Source organism: Podarcis liolepis, assembly GCF_965112155.1.
Source record: "Podarcis liolepis genome assembly, chromosome: 16".
NCBI classification, from domain to species: Eukaryota; Metazoa; Chordata; class Lepidosauria; order Squamata; family Lacertidae; genus Podarcis; species Podarcis liolepis.
This window is the reverse complement of record NC_139567.1, coordinates 403,683-428,044: the sequence shown is the minus strand read 5'-3', so window position 1 is coordinate 428,044 and position 24,362 is coordinate 403,683. Positions and strand designations below refer to the sequence as shown.

Here is a 24,362-nt window from a genome sequence, read left to right as displayed (position 1 = left end):
TTGACTCCTGTGCCCTGGGCAGGGGAACCAGTCACGCTGCCCTAAATCTACCACTTTTCAAAGTCTTCTTGGAGCAAGTTGCACACCAGGCTCTGTCTCTGGTGCTGTAACAAGGGACGCGGGTGGCGCTGTGGTCTAAACCACTGAGCCTCTTGGGTCTGCCGATCAGAAGGTTGGCGATTCGAATCCACGTGATGGGGTGAGCTCCTGTTGCTCTGTCCTAGCTCCTGCCAACGTAGCAGTTCAAAAGCATACCAGTGCGAGTAGATAAATATGTACAGCTGTGGCAGGAAGGTAAATGGTGTTTCTGTGCACTCTGGCACCTGTCACAGTGTCCCATTGTGCAAGAAGCTGTTTAGTCATGCTGACCACATGACCCAGAAAGCTGTCTGTGGACAAACGCCAACTTTCTCTGCCTGAAGCAAGATGAGCTCCACCTTTGGATGGACTTAACCATCCAGGGGTCCGTAACGTTTTACCTTTACCTGCTGTAACAACCAGCCTGTAGGAGGAGAACAGGACACTGAGGTACAAAACATTATCCTTGCATCTCTAGATATGCAAGGGTGGAAAGGGAACTACCAAAAAAGATGAAAAAGATAAGTTGATGCTAAATCAGGTGCCCTTACAATTACAGTCTGTTTTGTCATGTTGCCTGCCGGGCCTGTCTACTCTCAGCCTCCCAGCAGCAGTCACCCAACAGAACTCACCACTTTCTCCTCCCATCAAGCACCTAGTAATCTGCTCTGTGTTCTTCCCCAGCCCTCTGAAGATTTTTGGGGAGTGTGGGTGGGGGAAGTTCTACTGTGCAAGCTTAAACCCTTGTGATATTTGGATGTGCAAGTTGAATACTGCCCATAATAAATAAGAACACAAGACTCTTTTATGCCTGCTGTGTCAGACAGGAGGTCCATCTAGTCCAGCATTCTGTTTCATACAGAGAGCCAGATGCAGAGCCCACAAGCAGAACACCAAGGGAACAGCCCAAGCCTGTGGTTTGTCTCCTGCACATGGTACTGAGGGCTTTTCTGCCTTGGAACATGGAAATGTCAATACACTGGAATAAACCCCACCCACTGCTCATTTGCCAGGCCTGGCTAGCTAAAGGCCTACATCACCTAACCCAGTTTCACAAAAATTACAACCCCATATCAGCACAAAAAATACAAGACAAACTAAGGGACACTGACCTACCACCAACTACACCCCTTCTTAAACAACACAGCACCAAAAGCAGCAGCCATCAGGGCACTGACTAACATTGAAAAACTCCTCCTAACAACAGAGAGACACAGCAAAGGAGTGGTATCTACAAATATTTTATAAATAATAATAATAATAATAATAATAATAATAATTATTATTATTATTATTATTATTATTATTATTATTATTATTTATTATTTGTACCCCGCCCATCTGGCTGGGTTTCCCCAGCCACTCTGGGCGGCTTCCATAGAAACCAAAAATACACTAAAATATCACACATTAAAAACTTCCATGAACCTTAAGATGTCTTCTGAATGTCAGGTAGTTGTTTATCGCTTTGACATCTGATGGGAGGGCGTTCCACAGGGCGGGCACCACCACCGAGAAGGCCCTCTGCCTGGTTCCCTGTAGCTTTGCTTCTTGCAATGAGGGAACCGCCAGAAGGCCCTTGGCGCTGGACCTCAGCGTCCAGGCAGAACAATGGGGGTGGAGACGCTCCTTCAGGTATACTGGGCCGAGGCCGTTTAGGGCTTTAAAGGTCAACACCAGCACTTTGAATTGTGCTCGGAAACATACTGGGAGCCAATGTAGGTCTTTATATAAAACTCTACACTACAAACAGTACAAACCCCTCACCACAATTAAAGACTAATAGGAGCATGACATAGAATATGAAATAAACTTCATCCAATGGTCAAAAATGTGGTGAAATCCATCATTTAAATCCATCTCAGCCAAAAGAAGAGAACTCATTCTGAAACTTATCTATAGATGGAACCTAACACCACGGAATCTGGCACTTCCTCATCTAAATGCTGGAGAGGCTGCACTTCCATGGCCACGTACCTCCACATGTGGTGGGAATGCCCCCAAATTTAATCCTTTTGTATATCAGTGCTGCAGGAAATCTGCATAATAACAAAACAAGTAATAGAAGCAACTCCAGAATTAGTCCTATTAAATATCTTCCAAGGAACAACTCACATGACAAGTCACACTCTCAGCAACTAAAAACATCATGACTAGACACTGGAATGACCTATCAGGAGTGAATATAGACCACTAGTACCAAAAGGTATAGAAAACTGCCCTATTAGAAAAGTTAACCAACAAACTTAAAGTAGCACGGGTGTGGCTCCCCTTTATCATATATACAGCACAACAAGACAATGATCTATTCTCTCCCCCACCCCAACAGCATAAGAATCAATATGGGTAATCTGACCCAACAACCCCATACCCTCATACAAACAAACAAACAAACAAACAAACCACACTGCAACTAACTGAACACAACCAACCGAGCGTTGGACACTCAAATCTCTCGCAATGCCATCATAAATGAATAAATATATAGAGGACCTACCCACACGATGCTGACATAAAAACCCTGCACAAACTACACAACAGAACAAAATATCAATATCCCCTCATCTCTCTCCCCTTCCCTCTCTCCTGTCCCCCAGTCGCATATGTGTCTAGTACTAAATGTTAATGAACTGTGAAAAAAACTATGAATTGAAAGTAGAGACACTATATGTACTTTTTTGTCTATTTGTTTGCTACACAATAAAATCTTTAATAAAAACTAATTTGAAAAAATAAAGGACACAACACAAAAGAAAAATGGATTGAGAGGAAGGATTAATTAATTAATTGTAGCTTGCCTTTCACCAAAATAATTATAAGGTAGTTCACATAAGAAAATCAATAGAGAAAAACCATACTACAACAACAAATTAAGATATACCAAAATAAATCCGTTGGGCACAAACTGTTGGGCAGTAATCTTTGATGCCAGATGTTTCAAAGGTTGAGGAATGACAGCCCCTCCCACATGTCATCTGTGTAATGAAAAGCATGCATTTTTAGGTAACATGTTCAAAAATATACTTCAGTTGTTAAATCTGATATTTTGGAGGTGAAAAAAACATTTCCAATACATAATCCCCAACTCTTTGCAAATGTGTGATCCTGTTCTTTTCTCCAAATGCCTTTGATAGGGATATCAAATGTGGAAAGTTAATTTGCGTCTATCCAACCAGAAAGCCTTATGTTGACATGAACATTCCAATTCTGTACACTCCTTTTCAAGATACCCTTTGTATATCTCTGGACCTTCAACAACCAGAGGGCTTTCCGGACCCAATGCTGGTGAAAGATGGTACAAAATGTGGAACTAAAAAGGTAAGTGATACAATCTGACACAGCATGACTATTACTGTTACTTAAATGTTGTCACCAGTGCGTATGGTGTCCTAGAGAGCAGCATAAGCAAAAGGAAGACCACTGGTCTCATGCTTGAAGAACTTAAAATCTAAATTTCAGCTATGAGGAGACAGGTATGATGGGCTGGGAGCGATGGGAGAAGCAGAGGTGGAAATCAGCAAATGCAATTAGATGTTGTTTGTTCATAAGTGCCGAAAGCGGGGGGGGGGGGGGGCTCAGGGCTCCTCAGGCTATGCCCCCTCCACAGATCTAACCTCTCGCTGGCCTTGCCCTGTGCCCTCCTGGACTGCTCTTGCTTGGCTGCAACATGTCCCTGAGCAGTGCTGACACCTCTTGCTTGCCTGAGTGGAAGAGGGAGAGAGGCGTGCGCATGTCAACCCACACAGCATGGCCACAGACTTGCATGGCCGGCTTCTGTCATCTCTCTTTCTCCATCCACTTTAGCATATGGCCCTTGGAAGACTGGCCAGGGGGGAACATGGTCTTTGACCTGAAAAGGGTTCTTTGTCCCTGGCCTAAAGTTCCCTTCAGGTATTTACATGTTTAGGCTTCCTTTCAGTTGGGGATGATGCAGGGCTAACTGCAGTTTTCTGGTGGCTCTCCATATGCCCATTTGGAGTACCCCTACTGCCATGGTGTTCTTCCTCCAGTTCTTCCTCTTCCTTTTCCTCTTGCACCAGGCTGAGGCCAAGCAAGAGTTGCTACTACTGCTGATTGCAAAAGGGGAAGCAAGTGAGAAAATAGCTGCTTGTAGCAGCGGCCAGAGATGTGACCACTATCCCCCCCCCAAGCTTGTACTGCCCCTAGCAGCCACTTGCCACTCACTCCTGAATTGGCCTGCTGGCTTCATTAGCTGCCCTCTGACTTTCATAGGAGGTGGAGGAGACAGGAAGAGGAAAAGGTTTTTAAGACATTGGTGCTTGACAAGAGGATGAGATGAAAGCTGGGCATTATGCTTCATCTTGTTTCCCACCCCACAACCTCCCATTATAATGCGGTTTTCCTGTAAAAAGGGTAGATCTGGATTAATGGAGGAGGAGAAAATACAGACTAGCACTTGGATGCAGATGACGTTGTACATACACTGGAAAAATCTTGCATTCAGATCTCACAATAAACACCTGTCTGGAAGCACTCATAGATGGGGTCTGGTGGATGCAAAAGGTCTGTTGCAGGGCAGCAACTCTTCTGAAAACTGAAAAATGCTATTGCTTTTTTAAAAGGTTTGTATCAAACAAGTATGTGAAAAGTATGGCGTCCTGAAATATGATTGTGATCCTACAAAAAAGTGCTTTGGGCATGGAGTAAGTAAAATGAATGTTATATTTTCCGTGTTAGTGTGTCAGCTATAAAAAGGAGACGGTGGTGTTTTCCCTCAGAAACTATCTGGTATTTTCTTGAGTGCCTGAAGCGTTCCCCTGTTGATGGCCTCTCAGCTGATTCCCTTTGGACCCAGCCATTATGGGCAATTATCATCAAATCTTCCATTCTTAGGCAAAGTAATTGAGCAGGTGGTTGCTCAACAGCTCCAGGCATGTCTGGAGGATGTGGAAAATTTGGATCCCTTCCATTTAAATTGGAACTAGTGAATGTCTGATGTGAGTGTCTGGAAGCGGTTGGAGGATGGATGGCAGCTAACAGGTTGAGGTTGAACCTCAACAAAACAGAAGTACTGTTTCTGGGGGACAGTGGGCAGGACTTTCTAGTCCTGAATGGGGTAATTGTGCCCTTGAAGGACCAGGCACGCAGCCTAGGAGTCATTTTGGACTCACAGCTGTCCATGGAGGCACAGGTTAATTCTATTTTCAGGGCAGCTGTCTACCTGCTCCATCTGGTACACTGGCTGAGACCCTACCTGCCTGAGGACTGTCTCACCACAGCGGTACATACCATGGTTATCTCTTGCTTGGACTACTGCAGCATACTCTACGTGGGGCTACCTTTGAAGGTCCAGCTCCAAGGGCCTTCTGGCAGTTCCCTCCCAGCGAGAAGTGAGGTTACAGGGAACTAAGCAGAGGGCCTTCTCAGTAGTGGTGCCCTCTCTGTGAACGCCCTCCCATCAGATGTCAAGGAGATATTCTATTCAACCTTTAGAAGACATCTGAAGGCATCCCTGTATAGGAAATTTTTAAATGTTTAATGTTTTATTATGTTTTTATATATGCTGGAAGCAACCCAGAGTGGCTGGGGCAAACTAGTCAGATGGGTGGGGTACAAATAATGAAATAATAATAATTACTACTACTACTTTATCCTTAATTTTATTTTAGACTAGAACTGAGGCCCTACTCAGGAAGTAATAAGAATAATAATGTTTTCTTAAAGCATATTTTTCTTTTTAAGATAAAGCACGTAAGCAAGGAGTAAATGTTTGCTATTCCTCCTCCACCTTCAGATTTGCAACAACAAAAGAAACTGCCACTGTGATCCAGGATGGGCACCTCCAAATTGCAAGGAAAAAGGAGGCCCCCTAGGAGGAAGCATTGACAGTGGGCTTCGTATGTTGGCTTCTGGTCAGTAAAAGCAGGACCTTCCATACTGACAAATAGCTCTGCTGCAGTAGTTTCCAAACTGTTTAGAATTAGGACCCACCTTTCACTTCAACCTGAAACCATGGGACTGGGTTTGATTTATGTTTTAACCCATTCATTCCCCTCTTTATTCTTCCCTTGAATTTTCTGTCTTTCTCAAGGCAGAAAGAACAAGTTAAGAAGTGACAGCACATTAGCTTGATAATCATTCCTTCTTCCAAATGAACTTTAGGATTGTAGGCTGTGTGTTTATGAGAGTGAGTGTGAGTGAAATGTTTCAGAATTCTTAGTACCTAAACTAAACTGCAATTCCCAGGAAATGGGGGAAGGGTGGCAGTTAAGCTAGTATAAAATTTCCAGTATAGATTTAACCCCTCTCTCCATCCCTGTTTTCTAGTTCTCTTTCAAAGAGCAAAAGTGAAAAGCAAATGTTTTAGTACTACTGCCCCTCCCTAAACCAGGCTGTGATGGACTTGTGCATTCTGATGCGCCAGCTGAATCCCAGTGGACTAGTACAAAGTCAGTGTGGGTTTACAATTAATTGGGTCAGAACAATACTTATTGGTGCCAGAATGAAAAATCCAAACAATACCTTCTTCTGCTTGTAATAACCCTTCTAATGGTTGGGAGTTACTCGTGCGTAATCCTGCCCCGTTTGGGCGTTAGGTTGCCTGGTTAACCCTTCGGACTGCACAGCCCATCTCAGCGTGGCTGCCCTTAGTCACTCGTAGAATCTGTCTGTGGGCGTTTCTTAAACCGCTGCCAACATAAGAGTTGTTTGACACCCAATCGTCTCCGCCTCTCACTGCGCGGGAGTCTCCTGCGCAGGGTGGGCATGGGTAGCGGGGTGCCTGGGCTCACTGACTTCCAGAGAAGAGTCCTGGAGCCCCTCCACCTCCTCGTCCCGTTGCTCTCCTGGATCCCTGGTGTTACACTTATTTCCTTCCCCTTCTCCCAAGCTGAGTCTCCCCCTGGTGCTGGGACCTTCGCCTGCAGAATCAGAGACCCTCTCCTTCTCCCGTGTCTCTGATGTCAGTTCCCTGACATCCACCTCCCTCCCAGGGCCCCCTTCACTCCCCCTCCGACGTGTGGGCTCTATCGTTGCCTCTTCTCTGGTCGGCAAGCCAAGGAAACCCCGGAATGAGCTGTCCTCCTCATCTGTGGGTGTGAAAACTTCTTCCCACCTGCTAAGGTTCCCACCCAGGGGATGACCCTCCCAATCCGATTCTTCTTTGGATTCTGAAAACCCTTCGAAACTCTCTTCCTCCTCTGTGGTACCGAATTGTTCCTCCAGAATCTCTCTAAGGGCTTGGGCTTATCCGGGAACCGGCGGTGGAACACTTCCACCATGTGCTCGTCACCAACTGCCTCCGCAGGCACCCACGTGTTTTCCGACCAGGGCTCTCCTTCCCACGCCACCAAGTACTCCACTTGCCGGCCTCGGCACCTTGAATCCACTATCTCTGCGGCCGAACTTTGGTGTTCCCTTTCTTCTACCTGTGGTTGCGGCATGACTTCTACCTCCCGCCCCTCGAATTCCCGCCCCTCTCTGTGTGGTGAGAGTAAGGACCTGTGGAACACGGGATGTATTTTCATGTTGTCTGGCAACCTGAGCTTGAATGCCACGGGGTTTATCTGTTGTATAACTTCAAATGGCCCCAGCCGTCTAGGCTGCAACTTCTTGCACCCTCCCTTAAAGGGTAACCCTTGAGTGGATAGCCACACTCGATCCCCCACCCTTATGGTTTCCCCTTCCCTGCGGTGTTTATCTGCTTGCTTCTTGTAATTGGCCTTGGCCCTCTCTAGCTTCATCTTCAGCTGTTGATGAAGAGCTTCCATTTCTTCCACAAACTGTTCAGCCGCGGGCACGCTCCAGCTCTGTTCCTCATTCCCCGGGAATGCCCTGGGATGACACCCATAGTTGGCCAAAAACGGACTCATTCCCGTGGACACATGTTCAGCGTTATTGTACGCAAATTCCGCTAACGCTAGTTTCTCAACCCAATCATTCTGCCTCTCGCTTGCGTAGCAGCGCAAGTATTGCTGGAGTATGCTGTTTGCCCTTTCCGCTTGCCCATTGGTTTCTGGGTGTCTCGCTGTCGAGAAGCTGACCTCGACTTGCAGTAGGCTCATGAGCTTCCTCCAGAACCGGGAAGTAAATTGTTTTCCGCGGTCTGAGAGAACCCTCAAGGGGGCGCCATGCAGCCTAAAAATGTGTTCTACAAACAACCGTGCCGTTTCTTCCGCCGTCACCGCATGTGAACAGGCGATGAAATGGCACATTTTGGTTAGCAAGTCGACTACTACCATCACTGCTGTTTTCCCCCTCGATTTGGGCAAATCCGTCATGAAGTCAATAGACACCACCTCCCAGGGTTTGTTTGGTGTGGGTAAGGGTTCCAGCAAACCCGCTGGTACCGTGCGTTCCCCTTTGGCCCTCTGGCAGCGGTCACACCCTCTTACATATTCGCGTACATCTTCCCTCACCCGTGGCCACCAAAATTGTCGGGTCACCAGCATCATAGTTTTGTGTTGCCCAAAGTGCCCCGCTGTGGGGGTGTCATGTAGTTGTTTGAGTACCCTTCTTCTTAGAGCCTCCCCTGGTACGTACATCGCCCCCCTGTAGTACAACACCCCTTCCTTCTCTTCGAACCCCTCTGGTGCTCCCCTCCCATTTTGGAGTTCCCTGATTTTTGTTCGGGCGAATTCATCGTCCCTAGTGAGTCCTGCTAGTTCTCTCGTGCCCACTAGAGTTCCCACACACACCCATCGGTCCTCAGGTATGACGTGTCGTGTCTCCGGCAGCCCCTCTCCTTCGAAGTACTCTGGTTTTCATGAGAGAGCGTCTGCTCTCACGTTTTGCTCTCCTGGCACATACTGGATTTCGAAGGAAAACTTGGAAAATTCCTGCGCCCAGTGAATCTGTCTCTGGTTGAGCACTCATGCTGTCCTCCAGTATTCCAAGTTCTTGTGATCTGTACAAACCTGGATCTTGCGCTGCGCCCCTATCAGCAGATGGCGCCACCGATGAAAGGCAGCGTAGATTGCTAGCAGTTCTCGGTCGTACACGGTGTAGTTTTGTTCCGACTTGCTCAGCTTCCTCGAGAAAAAGGCACACGGTTTCCATTCTTGCTTGTTCAGTCCTGACTGCAACAGAACTGCCCCTATGGCTCTGTCTGATGCGTCAGTCTCCAACCGCAGTGGTTTCTCCAAATCCACATGTAGTAATTGTTCTTCCGATGCGAACGCCTTCTTCAACCTTTCAAAGGATCGCTGGGCTTCCTCCGTCCACACAAACTTCCTTTTACTACTGAGACAGTCCGTGATTGGAGCTGTCAAGTGTGCAAAGTTCTTGATGAACTTCCTGTAGAGATTGCTGAAACCTGGGAACCTCTGCACATCCTTCCGTGTCTTGGGGGGTTTCCACTCCAATACTGCTTGCACCTTGCTTGGGTCCATCGCTAAGCCTTTGTCAGACAACTTGTACCCCAGGAACTCCACCTCTCGGGCATGGAACTGACATTTCTCTAGCTTGACCCACAACTGGTGTTTCTGCAATCGTTGTAGCACTTCCCTGACATCTCTCACATGTTGCTCCTCATTTTCTGAATATATCAAGACGTCGTCCAGGAATGCTACACAGTTCTTGTAAAGCAGAGACCCCAACACGTGGTGCATGAACGCTTGAAAACAGGCGGAGCCTGACTGTAATCCGAAAGGCATAACGAGATATTCAAAGGCCCCCAAGGGGGTGAACATGGTGGTCTTCCATTCATCTGCCTCCCTCATCCTGATTAAGTTGTAAGCCCCCCTTAGGTCAAGCTTGGTGAAAATCTTTCCCTTCCTCACTCTCGTCAGAATGTCGTCAATTCTGGGCATAGGGAAAGTCACAGGTTCTGACACCAAATTCACTGCCCTGAAGTCCACTACAAGCCTCGGCTTATCAGTGTCCTTTTTGTCCACAAAAAATACTGGACTACCCCCACTGCCTTTGATTCTCTTATAAACCCTCTTTTTAGGTTCTTGTCGATAAAGTCCCGTAACTCCTTCATCTCCCTGTCTGACATGGCATACAGCTTACCCACCGGCAGCTGCGCCCCTGGGAGCAAATTGATCTGGCAGTCAAACAGCCTGTGGGGTGGCAGTCTATCTCCCTCCCTTTCACTAAAAACCTCCTTCAGATCAGCATATTGTGGTGGCACCTTCCCTTTACCCTCCACTGCCGTGCTTGCCACTCTGGCTACGCTCATCCTCGGCGTTTCCCCGCCTAGGCAGTGCTGCAGGCAGTAGTCAGACCCAAAGCTGACTGTCCTTTGATGCCACGCCACCACCGGATCATGTTGCGCTAGCCAGCTCATCCCTAATATTATTGGGGGACCCGCTAATGAGGCAACATGAAAGGCGATTGTCTCTGAGTGCCTAGACACTCTCATTCTCATCGGTGGGGTCTGGTGGGTAACTTCCCCCCCATCAGTTCCCTCCCATCAATGGTGGTGACTTGCAGAGGTGCATCCAAAGGTAGCAGGTGAAGCTGATGCTCTAAGGCAAAGTCCTTGCTAAAAAAGTTGCATGAGCTTCCCGAGTCCAGCATACCCTGAACCTTCACTGGGTGCCCATTCGGGAGTTCAAGCACCACTTCAATGGCAATTGCTGCTCTTGGAGAATCTGGTTTGGGCACATTCACTGGTTGTTGGCTCGGCTGCTGTGCCCGCTGATTGGCAGCCAAGCGTTTCCGTTTCCCTGCTCCGGGGTCTGTGGCTCCTCCTCCTCACCCCCCAAGGCCCCCACCATCCCTTGCCAGGCCTTTCTTTGTGGGCAGACTCTGGCAAAATGTCCTGGCCGTTGGCAAAGGAAACATTTCTTGGTCGTCTTTACATCCTTTCCCTCCTTCTTGCGACTCTCGCTGGAGTTTGAAACCTACTGGGCGCGCACTCCGCCTATCTCCATTGGCTCCGCCGGCGGGGAAGGCTGCCTAGGTATTCTAGGAATGCGGTAGTCATGACAACGCTGCTCTCTCCCTTCCCGCCTCTCTTGAGCCCGCGCTTCCTGTCTTACGCCAATCGCAAGGACTGCTTTGGTCAGCTGGTCCATAGACTGTGGGCGGGGTGCACGCGAAAGCTCATCTTTGACCGCTGGTGACAACCCCTCCTCAAATAGCATTTGTATGGGTTCCGAGTCCAGCTGCCACCCCAGACGGTGAACTATCATTGCAAAACGTGACCAATAGTCTCTAACTGACCCGTCTCCCTGCTTACAGCTCAGCAGTTCCCGTTTTGTCACACTCTGTTGCACATCACTGCTGAACATTGCGTCCATTGCCTGGAAGAATTTCTGTAGATCCTCCATGGCGTCATTTTGCGTTGCCATAAGCGGCCGGATCCACTCTCTAGCCCCGTCCTGCAAGTGCCCCACAATATAAGCAACTCTCGCTGCGTCATTTTCAAAATTGTTTTGCTGCAGCTTCAAGGCATATTCTATTTCTGTTCTAAACGCCCCATACTCTTGAGGCTTTCCCCCAAACTTATGCACCAGTCCCGGTACCTTCCTTGCTATGGGGGTGGGCTTCCCCTGAGTATCCAGAGACCATCGTTCATCCAGCCTCGCCGTCAGGATGGCTATGTGCTCTTCCAAGTCGCGGTTTCTCTCCTCCAGCGATTGGCCTCCAGCCGCCCCTTTCGTGGCTCCGACTTCTCCGGTCTTACTCATGATGCCCCTCTGCTTGTTGCGCACGGGCAACTTTCGGGGACAGACAGATTGCTGTAATGGTTGGGAGTTACTCGTGCGTAATCCTGCCCCGTTTGGGCGTTAGGTTGCCTGGTTAACCCTTCGGACTGCACAGCCCATCTCAGCGTGGCTGCCCTTAGTCACTCGTAGAATCTGTCTGTGGGCGTTTCTTAAACCGCTGCCAACATAAGAGTTGTTTGACACCCAATCGTCTCCGCCTCTCACTGCACGGGAGTCTCCTGCGCAGGGTGGGCGTGGGTAGCGGGGTGCCTGGGCTCTCCTCACTGACTTCCAGAGAAGAGTCCTGGAGCCCCTCCACCTCCTCGTCCTGTTGCTCTCCTGGATCCCTGGTGTTACACTTATTTCCTTCCCCTTCTCCCAAGCTGAGTCTCCCCCTGGTGCTGGGACCTTTGCCTGCAGAATCAGAGACCCTCTCCTTCTCCCGTGTCTCTGATGTCAGTTCCCTGACAACCCTGAAGCACAGGACACACTCTACCAGGAGACACTCTTGCCCAAACTTCAGTGAAAGGAACAGGAGCTGCACATGAGGATAGTACTTAGACACAGAAGAGAGAGAGCACTGTAGAGAAAGAAGCTAACACATTCCTAGTGCTACCCAGTTACTGCTTTTCTGCTGTAAGTCGCAAGCAGAACTGCAACTGATTTCCTACATCATTAGCAGTAGGGCATTTTTCTATGTGTATAACCTGCTATGTTCCTCGGACACCTGTGGATTTGACATAACTTCTGTCTGCAGCTCAGTACACATTCACTATGACTTTTGTGAAGGATGCCATTTTATAACCCCAATTTATATATTTTTAAATGGTCTTTTAATTTAACACTTTTCCAGCTCCCTATTTTTTTAAATGAAAGAGAGGAATGGTGCTATAAAACTGTGTTACTACAATATTACATTTTTATACCACAATAATGCTAATTTAAAAATAAAAAAACCTTTCTGGTTTATTCTGCTGTGGAAAGAGTTTGCTTTCTAATCTTAAAAAAATTCTATAAAATTGGAGCATTGGGCAATAACACGCTAAAAATGTCTAATGCAACAGCTCTCCTGGTTCAGTCTTTGCTGTGAAATTTGTTTCCATCTAGATATTACAGAAAGAGTCATAGAAGACAACATGCGGACGTGGGTGCTCCTGAGCATATTTCTCTTTCTGCCCATTGTGGTTGGGTCAGCCATCCTGATTGTCAAATGGGCACGAATCAGCAAGTACTGCACAGATGACAGCGAGTCTCTAGGTGATTCTGAGTAAGTCACTTTGGCCGCAGTTTATCAGGGCCTGCCCTGTACATACCTGAAATCTTCTGGTCCATCAACAATTTGGACAAGTAGGACCTGCAACAGAATGCAGTCTTCAGCCATGGCCGCCTCCACATTCCCTTTCCCCTTTCACACACTTTTGCATTGGGCTGTGGGGTTTTATTGTGGGGTGTGTGTGTGTGGAAAGTCCCTTGCTTAGGGTTTTTTCCTAATAAATTTGTTGTATTTCTGCAAACCTTGGGGTTCATCTGAGCCTGCTGATGCGTCAGAGGTGCCATTTCAGCTGCATAATAACACAGATAGGAGTTTGCTGTTAGTATATATCAGGGAAGGGGGGCTGTATCCCTCCAGATGTGGTTGGCCATACTGGAGGGAGATGATGTCCAACAACAAAAGAAAGAAAAGCAAGGATAGGAAACCTGTGACCCTCCAGGTGCTGTTGTACTGCAACAACCCATGGTGGCTAGTGGTCAGGAAAGATGGGAGGTGTAGTCCAGCAACCTCTGAAGGGTCATAGGTTGCCCATCCTAGTATATATAATAATAATTAACTTTCAGACATTATAGTAAAGCTAACTCCATGACAAAACTGAGGTATGTTTATCTGTATGTAATTAAGGTTAAGTAATCTTAATTCTCATTACATTTCAGATCTTATACTAGATCCGATGAATATAGCATGTCAGACAAAACAAGGTAAGCTTCAACTAACTTAAAGTATATTGATTAATTTTCCTTCCAGAGCTGGCTGCAGTCTAGAAAAGGATCACTCCCTAATTTATTTTCTCCCTTTGTGATAGTGAAACATGGATTAAATTGTCTAGTTTTTCCCACCACTTAAGGATGGACTGGGTTTATCTGCAAAATCTGCTTATTACCTTTCCTTCCAAGGAGCCTCAAGGGAACACACAGTAAAATAAGACCTGAAAACAAACATGGGCAGAGCAGTCTTTTACTCAGGGGGTGTGCATGGGGGTGGCCGGAGAGTGATTCTGCTGCTCTGCCAGCGAAATAACTGTCATATCTACTATTCAGTCTCACTCTACCTGGGAGGGGAAAACACACCAGTCCAAAAATTAGAAGTCAGCTTAATAGTCACAGACACAGCATTCCTGGAGAACCATCAAAGCCTACTATTCCTAGTTTCCACCAGCAAGGATACCCACAGGCTGCCCCCACATGCAGCCAATGGACTCATAATGAAGAAGTCCTGCTCCTAGCACACCCACTGCATCATCAGACACACAATGTGCATCATTGTCCCCAATGGCACAGATTCCGTGGCACAGCCAGCAGTCAGCCCTCTGCTGCTAGTCTCCAGGCACCCCTACAAGCCAGACTGCTTGAACTCACAGCTGTTGTTCTTTTAGCACAACACAGGAGAACCCCCACAACACAGCACCCATATAGCTCTGGGCTTAGGGGGCCTTCAAAGAGCACTCACATTCGTCCTAAGCCGAGACAAAGGTTCAGGGCACACCCAAGGTTCTCCAAGGCCAAGAGTGGAAGATGCAACAGGCAGAGTCACAGACACCCCAGAATAGCCATCAGCCTCCAGTTCATCACTGCACTGAGTGAAGGATTGTGATGCAGAAGAATAGAGTTTGTGCCACACCAAGGTTGAGCCAGTCAGCCAAAGCAACCCAAAGAGGTGGGTTCACTTGTGGTTGACATGGAACATGAGTTGGGATGGATCATACCGCATGCAGGAATCAGTCGCACAACCCAAAGCCTTTCTAAACAAGGAGGAATTTTGTCTGTCTCCTAGAGGGGACTGTCAGGCAGGATTCCAAAGAATTTTAAAAAAATGTTCATGACTTTTGCTATTCTGTGGGAATACAGTGGTACCTCAGGTTACATACGCTTCAGGTTACATACGCTTCAGGTTACAGACTCCGCTAACCCAGAAATAGTGCTTCAGGTTAAGAACTTTGCTTCAGGATGAGAACAGAAATCGTGCTCCGGCAGCGCAGCGGCAGCAGGAGGCCCCATTAGCTAAAGTGGTGCTTCAGGTTAAGAACAGTTTCAGGTTAAGAACAGACCTCCGGAATGAATTAAGTACTTAACCCAAGGTACCACTGTATATGACTATGAGTCTCCTTAAATTATAGATCATAAATATATAAATACTACAAATACAAACAAAAAACTCATTAAATACTGTCCTATTAATTTCAGTGATGTTTGCTGTTTCTTTTCTTATTTTCTTTTGAATTTTTTGTTTACAGCATTATACATTCTTACAGTGATACCTTGGTTCTCAGACGCCTTGGTACTCAAAGAAGTTGGAACCCAATCACTGCAAACCCGGAAGGAAGTGTTCCGGATTGCAAACATTTTTCGGAAGCCAAACATGCTCCGTTTTGAGTGTTACGCTGAGGTCTATCTGTTTCTGCTATTTATTTTGTGTTTTTGCGGCTCTTTTTGTTTTTGTTTTTGTGACTATGTGGAACCCAGTTCAGCTACTGATTGATTGTGTGACTGCAGTACATTGATTATTGCTTTCTTTTCTTTTTGTTTTCTTGCTTAAAAAACACAAAAAAATAAAATAACAAAAAACAAAACAAAAACATATATACAAATCCCCCCTGTGGCTTCCCCCCCAAAAAACCTCAACATTCTTTATTTTTTTCAGTCTTTTTACCATTGCATCTTTTATATCTTGTCCCTGATATTCCTAGTATATCTATTTATCTATTTCAGCTTTTACATACTTAATCTATGCATATTAACATGTTATCTTTAGACCAGTGTTTTTTCTTATAGTCTTCAAAACATTTACCAGTCACTCCATTGTTTCTGATTTGTCTGGTGTGTTATGGCAGCTGTTAACTTTGCCAGTTCTATAGAATCACATAGTTTATTTAACCAATCTTCTTTTGTGGGGATAGTATCTCCTTTCCAATTTTTTGCCAGTACTAGTCTGGCTGCTGTAAACAAAAAATTCAAAAGAAAATAAGAAAAGAAACAGCAAATCATAGGTTTTAGATAATTTCTTATTGCTTTTTGATAGTATTTTTGTAATTTAGATTCTTCTTTCTCAAATCCTGTTTTTTATCCACATTAAATACATTATTTAACTGATGTAACTGGAGCCAGTCAGTAAGACAGTGTCTTATCTCCTCAAATGATTTTAACTTCAGGTGTCCTTGGTCTTCTTTTAATAATTGGCTATATGTTGCCCAATTGCTTTGCATGTTTAATTTTTTAACTGTGAATGCCTCTAATGGGGACAACTAACATGGTGTTTTTGGTTCTATTAGTGGTTGATATCTCGTCCACACCTTATATAATGCATTCCTTACAATATGGTTGGTGAACACTCTTGTGAGCTTTTACCTTCTTATAACCAAGGTAGCCATGCCACCCAAATCTGTTGTTGACACTCTGCAAATCCAAAATATCTGTTTTCTCTAGTAGAATCCAATCCCTCATCCAAATTAAACACTGCCTGATAAAAGATTTTTAATTTTGGTAGTGCAAACCCCTTTCTTTCTTTCTTTCTTTCTTTCTTTCTTTCTTTCTTTCTTTCTTTCTTTCCTGTCTGTCAGTAATTTGTATTTAATACGAGGTTTCTTACCCTGCCAAATGAACCTTGTCAGATCTTACCTCCATTCTTCAATGCATTCTGTTTTCGCTATAATCGACATCATTTGAAAAAGAAAGAGCATTTTGAGGAGTATATTCATTTTTATTACTGAGATTCTTCCCTGTTGGGTTGAAGTAACAACAGACGAGTAGCAGGTGTCATGTGAGAGGCATCTCTGGAGCAAAACCCTGAGAAGACTCTTTTATTGAATATTACAACATTGCCACAGGTGCACTTGTTGCTGATTGGTTGATACAAACACAAAGCAACTTGTTGCTGATTGGTTAACACAAGTACAGTGGTGCCTCGCAAGACGAAATTAATTCGTTCCGCAAGTTTTTTCTTCTTGCGAGTTTTTCGTCTTGCGAAGCACGGTTTCCCATAGGAATGCATTGAAAATCAATTAATGCGTTCCTATGGAGACCGCCTTCAGACCAGGTCCAGGGACAGTCTGTCCCCAGACCTCTTCTGAAGGCTGGCGGGGGGAGAAGGACTTTTCTCCCCACCGCCAGCCTTCAGAACAGCCTTCTGAAGGCTGGCGGTGGGAAGAAAAGCCCTTCTCCCGCCGCCAGCCTTCAGAAGAGTTCCCGGAGGGCTGCCTAGGCTGCGGATAGCAGCCTGCTGCCCTGTGCGAGGCAGACATCTGCAGCTTGGGGTGCCCTGCAGGACTTCCCCGCAGGGCTCTCCAAGCTGCGGATAGCGGCCTGCTGCCCCGCAAGAGGGGCGCTCTTAAGCAGAGCGCCCCTCGTGCGGGGCAGACATCTGCAGCTTGGGGAGCCCTGCAGGACTTCCCCGCAGGGCTCTCCAAGCTGCGGATAGCAGCCTGTGCCCCGCACGAGGGGCGCTCTTAAGCAGAGCGCCCCTCGCGCGGGGCAGACATTCACAGCTTGGGGAGCCCTGCAGGACTTCCCCGCAGGGCTCTGCAAGCTGCGGATAGCAGCCTGCTGCCCCTCGCGTGGGGCAGACACCTGCAGCTTGGGGAGCCCTGCAGGACTTCCCCGCAGGGCTCTCCAAGCTGCGGATAGCAGCCTGCTGCCCCACACGAGGGGCGCTCTTAAGCAGAGCGCCCCTCGCGCGGGGCAGACATTCACAGCTTGGGGAGCCCTGCAGGACTTCCCCGCAGGGCTCTCCAAGCTGCGGATAGCAGCCTGCTGCCCCCCACGAGGGGCGCTCTTAAGCAGAGCGCCCCTCGCGCGGGGCAGACATTTACAGCTTGGGGAGCCCTGCAGGACTTCCCCGCAGGGCTCTGCAAGCTGCGGATAGCAGCCTGCTGCCCCGCACAAGGGGCGCTGTTAAGCAGAGCGCCCTTCGCGCGGGGCAGACATTCGCAGCTTGGAGAGCCCTGCGGGGAAGTCCTGCAGGGCTCCCCAAGCTGCAGATGTCTGCCCGCGCGAGGGGCGCTCTGCTAAAGAGCGCCCCTCGTGCGGGGCAGCAGGCTGCTATCCGCAGCTTGGAGAGCCCTGCGGGGAAGTCCTGCAGGGCTCCCCAAGCTGCGAATGTCTGCCCCACGCGAGGCTATCCGCAGCTTGCAGAGCCCTGCGGGGAAGTCCTGCAGGGCTCCCCAAGCTGTGAATGTCTGCCCCGCGCGAGGGGCGCTCTGCTAAAGAGCGCCCCTCATGCGGGGCAGCAGGCTGCTATCTGCAGCTTGGAGAGCCCTGCGGGGAAGTCCTGCAGGGCTCCCCAAGCTGTGAATGTCTGCCCCGCGCGAGGGGCGCTCTGCTTAAGAGCGCCCCTCGTGCGGGACAGCAGGCTGCTATCCGCAGCTTGGAGAGCCCTGCGGGGAAGTCCCGCAGGGCTCCCCAAGCTGTGAATGTCTGCCCCGCGCGAGGGGCGCTCTGCTAAAGAGCGCCCCTCGTGCGGGGCAGCAGGCTGCTATCCGCAGCTTGGAGAGCCCTGCGGGGAAGTCCTGCAGGGCTCCCCAAGCTGCAGATGTCTGCCCCGCGCGAGGGGCGCTCTACTTAAGAGCGCCCCTCGTGCGGGGCAGCAGGCTGCTATCCGCAGCTTGGAGAGCCCTGCGGGGAAGTCCCGCAGGGCTCCCCAAGCTGTGAATGTCTGCCCCGCGCGAGGGGCGCTCTGCTAAAGAGCGCCCCTCGTGCGGGGCAGCAGGCTGCTATCCGCAGCTTGGAGAGCCCTGCGGGGAACTCCTGCAGGGCTCCCCAAGCTGCGAATGTCTGCCCCGCGTGAGGGGCGCTCTGCTTAAGAGCGCCCCTTGCGCGGGGCAGCATGCTGCTATCCGCAGCCTAGGCAGCCCTCCGGGAACTCTTCTGAAGGCTGGCGGGGGAGAAGGGCTTTTCTTCCCACCGCCAGCCTTCAGAACAGCCTTCTGAATGTTGACGGTGGGGAGGAAAACCTTCCTCCCACCGCAAGTCTTCAAAACAGGTCCGGGAACAGAGGAGAAGCGCTGCGCGCCTTCCCCTCTGTTCCCGGACCTGTCCTGAAGGCTTGCGGTGGGAGGAGGGCTTTCCTCCCCACCGCCAACATTCAGAATGCTGTTCTGAATGTTGGCGGTGGGAAGGAAAAACCCTCCTCCCACCGCAAGCCCCGGGAACAGAGGAGAAGCGCTGCGCGCCTTCTCCTCTGTTCCCGGACCTCCCACCACAAGCCTTCAGGACAGGTCTGGGAACAGAGGAGAAGGTGCGCTGCGCTTCCCCGCTGTCCCAGGAGATTTCCCTATGGGCTTTCGTCTTGCGAAGCAAGCCCATAGGGAAATTCGTCTTGCGAAGCCTCTAAAAATCGGAAAACCCTTTCGTCTTGCGGGTTTTTCGTTTAGCGAGGCATTCGTCTTGTGGGGTACCACTGTACAAGGCAAGGGTTACATATAGGCATTAATCACCAATAGATTAAAGGCTGCGAAAGGGAGCACAGAACTAGACAGGCATAAAACCTCCTAATTAAATTATAACTAATGATTGATATAGCATGACTAAAACAATTACTAATGATTGATCATAACATGAAAGAATATAATAATCGTGTTCCGTAGATGTGATCAACTATGCATTAAGAACAGGTCAGTCAGAGTATAATGTTTTCATGAACTTAAGATGAACTGAACATCCTAGGGAAATGAGGGAATGTCTTGGTATTTAGAACGGGTTGTACAGTATGTACAGAAGCAGAGAAAAGCTTAGAAGCAAGACTTCCCATAATGCCAGAGAAAAACTTAGAAGCAGGACTTCCCATCATGCCACAGTCATGTGCAGAGACAGAACTTCCCTTCACTTCCCCAAAATGATAATTTCAGTCTAGCCCAAATTTCTACCAAAAAATAATAATAATTCATTCCAGGTTTTTTTATAATTGTCATCAAAAATGTCAATTCCCAAATATTTTTTTTCACTATCGACAACCCTGGTTTTTTCCTGCAATTCCTTTTTCTCTTGCTCCTTTTTAACCATAAGCTTTGTTTTTGATCTGTTAAGTTTGAAGCTGGAGACCTCTCCGAATTCTGTTATCTTTTCCAACGCTTTGGGAATACTTGTTTCTAGGTTTCTGCTGTTAAAATTAAATCATCTGCAAAAGCTTTCAATTTGATAGTCTTTTGACCTAAAGATATCCCTTTAATTTCTTCTTCTTTCCTCAGTTCCAAATTTAATATTTCTAGGGTTAATACAAAAAGTAGAGGAGAGAGTGGGTGGGCAGCTTTGCCTTGTGCCTTTTTCTGTTGGGATGTATTCTGTTTTCCCATCATTGATTATTAGATTTGCTTTCTGTTTCTCATATATGGCCTTTATAGCCGAGGTAAATCACTCTCCCGTTGTGAATAGGCCAATCACTTTCCTTAGAAATTTCCAAGAAAGGTATTGAAAGCCTTCTAGTTGTTGACTAGCATTTCCCATCTTGTATTATTTTATTCATGAGTGGCGGGGCTATAATCTCTTCCATTTTTTAAATAATGGATTACAGGAAGTCCATCTGGGCCTGGGGATTTGCCCAGTTTAGAACTCGAGATTGCCTGGTGTATCTCCTTCCTGGTAATTGGCGAGTTTAATTGTTCAAGTTTCTCTTGTGCTATTTTGGGAATTTCTTTCCCTTGTATTTCACTATGTCATGTTCTCCTTCCGTTTCTATCTTATATAACTTCCTGAAATATCTTAAAAAGCAATTATTTATTTCTTCCTATTTGTTGATTACACTACCGTCTTGTACTATCTTATCAATGTGTTTTTCTCTTTGTTTCTTTTTTAATTACCACGCAAACAGTTTGCCTCGTCTGTTAGCAAATTCAAAATTCTTTTGTTTCATCCATTTGATGTTATTCTCCATTTCATCATTTAAGAACATTGATAGTTGGGATTGCAATATTTTAATATTTTGGTTTGCGGTTTTGTTTTTTGGATTGTTCACCAATAGATTCTCATTCCTTTCAATCGCTTGTCTAATCTGATCTAACTTTGATTCTCTAATCCTTTTTTGTATTATGTTTTGTTGGATATAAAAGCCTCATATAAAGGCCTTATCGGCATCCCATATTGATCTAATATCAGTCTCTTGTGTCATATTTATTTCAAAGAATTTTTTCATGGCCTCTTCAGCCTTTTAAAGAATTTTCTCATCATTCAGGATTCTCTCATTCATCCTCCACTGCTTGTTCATTTTCTTCTTATCCTTTAATTCTAGTGTAATCAGGTTATGGTCTGAAATGGATTTGGGTTGAATCTGTTTTTTTAATTAGTGTCATTAAACTATTCGATATCCATATTCCATCTATTCGACCTGCAGATTTTTTAGCTTTGGAATAGAATATATACTGTCTTTCATTTGTATGTTTATTTCTCCAAGCATCTACTAAGTTCAGATCTTCAACCATTTGGGGAAAAAATTGGGAATTTCCCTTCCTTAGATGTTTTCTCTCTTTCTGTTCTATCAAGGTTCAACAAAGTGACCCCATTAAAATCTCCCATAAGAATCATATCCTCATTGTTATGTTCCAATAATCTTTCCTCTAGTTTTTTAACGTATTTTGATTTGTTTCCATTTGGAAAGTACACACCCACCAGTATTAATTTTTCTTTGCCTCTTGTTAACTGCATGCCCAGCAATCGTCCTTCATTGTCTTTAAATATTAATTTGGATTCTAATTTTGGGTTTATGTATATAACGATTCCTCTCTTTTATGTAAATCTGAAGGTATAAATTCTACCCCTAGTTTCTTATTTACCAAAACTCTCTTGTGCTTCTTAGCTATATGTGTTTCCTGAAGACAGATAATGTCCCAGTTCTTTTTTAGGATATGTTGGGTTTTATTCCTTCTTTTTTTATTATTTCAACCATTGATATTCTACGAGATAATGTTCAAATTCATCAAATAACAATTACAAATTGGATTCAGAAAAATATATAGAATAAATATAGATTTAATCTAGTGGGTTACATCTTATTGTATCTCTTGATAAGAATTGCTTTTACTCCTCTCCTGTAGCTTCTAACGCTTCTCTCTCCTGCATGAATTCTCCTCCCAGTTCTCTCTTGTATTTTCTCCAGAACTTCCCTAAATATCCCCTCCAGGAATTCCCATTTGTATCTTATTGTGTTGGTTTTTAAAGCATCTGTTAATGTCTTGTAATTTTGTCTTTTTTAAGGAGTCTTTTTGATATTTCTTTATGAATTATTATATTCCTTTCATCTATTGTCACCTTCCTTTTCTGGAGTACTTTATCCTTCAGTAGTCTTGAATTAAAAAAGACCATACAGTTCCTGATCCTTTATTCATCTTTGTTGTTTCAGATTTTATTCTGAAGATCTTATCTATGTCCATTATTAATTCTTCTTCTTGGACTCCGAGCCATCTAGCTAATTCTTTTGTCAGTTTGGTTTCAATGTCTTCATTCTGCATCTCTGGGATCCCCTGAAAGCGTAGAATAAGCTCCCTTTAGTGCATCTCGAGAATCGCGATTTGATCTAACATTTTCTCCTATATTCTCTTTAATTCTATTACCTCATCATTTATAACGTCTTGGCCTTTTTTCAGCCCTTTACTCTCATTTTTAATTTTATTGGTTTTTTCCTTCGAGAGTTCCTCTTGTTTATTAGTTCTAGATTTCAAATCTTGGACCGTTTTCTCTATCTCCCTAATTTTAATAGTCAGATCTTTTAGCTGTGCAGATAGGTCCATTATTAATTTTGAATTTTGCTCAATCTTGTTGCCCATGGAATCAAGTTTATCATTAATAGATTTATTCATTCCAATAACCAACTCTCTTATATCAGCATTCATATCTAACTCCGCCACTGATTGGTGTCTTGGAGCTCCTGAAGAGGCCACTGTAATTTCTTGGAAGTCATTTTAGTTGCTTCTCTATATACACATGAATATAAGCTTTGTCCCAGTCTTAATAAGTTCCTTTGATATTTTTGTACTTTAAATACCCTCAGGTCTGTATTGTTTCTATCCAGAGAGCTCTGGGAAGTATTTGTTCAATTATTCCTCCCGCATTTGGCATTTATGTATTATTAAATACTCTAATCTAAGTTGGATTACCAACTTCTTAAAATATTTGTCAATCAATATTTCTCCTTGTCCTCCCTACTATCTCAGATCCTGAATCGAGATTTGTTACCCTTTATGTCCTAGAACTTAGTTAATACGATTTGTCAATATACTTACTATAAATTCCTTAATCAACACACTTCATAATGATTAAATCAAATGATTATTGCTTTCATTTTATGAATCAATGGTCTTGTTAGATAGTAAAATTCATGTTAACCTGCTGTTTTAGGGGTTGTTTTTAAAAGTATCGAACAGATTAATCCTCTTTGTATTACTTTCTATGGGAAAGTGTGCCCTGGTTTTGGAATGCTTTGGTTTTGGAACAGACTTCCAGAACAGATTAAGTTTGAGAACCAAGGTACCACTGTATATTATTAATCGTCATTACTCAATTCTAACTGCATATATATGATAGTATTCATTCTAATTGTTTAGATACTGTTTTCTCAATTCACGTGGTTTCATCAATTCAACAAGGTTAAATGGCACACCTAAAACTCTGCCAGCCTTCACCAGGGTGGTGCACTCCAGATGTTATGGAGTGTAGCTCCTGTTGGCCTTAGTGAGCATGGCTGTTTGATGCCAGGCTAAAGGGAGTTGTGGTCTGAAACATCTGGTGGGCACCACCTTGGTGAAGGCTGAACAAAGCAGTGACAGGCATTGCTTGGGGAACTGTTTCATAACAGCAGCAGCACTTCCAGGCAAAGCCCCACAAAACTAGATCTTGCCTCTCATAGGTAAGGTACAAAGTAGGATTCGTGGGGGCAGCAGATCTGGCCTCCAAGGTACACATCACCCCCTGCTGCTGCTGTGGGGGCAGTGACACCACTCCTTGGAGGCCAGATCTGTGTTTCCCAGCGGCCTCTTGGCAAACAGGTTTCCTCCAACTCTTTTTCCCAATGCACAGCTTTATTCCCCCGGTTCTGATGTAGATGAAGTGAACTCAGACCTTCCTCCCTGACAGGCAGGAGATGCCAGTTTGTGGTTTGCCTTAGGAGCCCGAGTGTCTTGGGCCAGCCACGATACAGAAATTTCAAAGATTGTGGAGGGAGTGGAGAGGCTTCTGTGGGAGAAGGATGTTTTTCCAATCTCTTCTCCATCTTTCTGGGTGGCGCTAAATTTTGCTGATTCTCCTTATTGTATTGCTCCATCATGTCTTCTCTCCTCTCTCCTCTCTCCCTCCTGCTGCCCCTGGCATGTGAGTAGCTTGAGCAACCAAGAAGACACGATGTGACCAGACCTGGGTCAGGCTCCTGCTGTTTATATGACTTGTAGCTGTTTAATAAACAGGTGAAAATTATTCTGTGAA

At 45.9% G+C, this 24,362-nt stretch overlaps 1 protein-coding gene and 1 long non-coding RNA gene across 10 annotated transcripts in view; one reads left to right on the top strand and one right to left on the bottom strand.

The window, feature by feature from the left end:
- Positions 1-24,362, top strand: part of LOC310695686 (disintegrin and metalloproteinase domain-containing protein 2-like) — an 80,220-nt gene extending 55,858 nt beyond the window's left edge. For 2 of the 9 annotated variants that reach the window (XM_083480500.1, XM_083480497.1), the window contains 6 exons: positions 3,213-3,396; positions 4,662-4,742; positions 5,834-5,951; positions 12,801-12,960; positions 13,623-13,667; positions 24,260-24,362. In XM_083480500.1, coding sequence (XP_083336626.1) covers positions 3,213-3,396; positions 4,662-4,742; positions 5,834-5,951; positions 12,801-12,960; positions 13,623-13,667; positions 24,260-24,287 — 616 coding nt within the window. In that variant the 3' untranslated portion in view covers positions 24,288-24,362. Of the gene's footprint in view, positions 1-3,212; positions 3,397-4,661; positions 4,743-5,833; positions 5,952-12,800; positions 12,961-13,622; positions 13,668-14,341; positions 14,623-15,199; positions 15,394-24,259 lie in introns of those variants that run through there. The other 7 variants (XM_083480493.1, XM_083480495.1, XM_083480496.1 and 4 more) reach the window with 6 other exon arrangements.
- LOC310695873 lies at positions 13,908-14,530 on the bottom strand. The gene is made up of 2 exons (XR_014520321.1): positions 14,416-14,530; positions 13,908-14,017 (listed from the first exon to the last, which is right to left on the bottom strand). It is a non-coding gene; the product is annotated as an uncharacterized lncRNA (long non-coding RNA).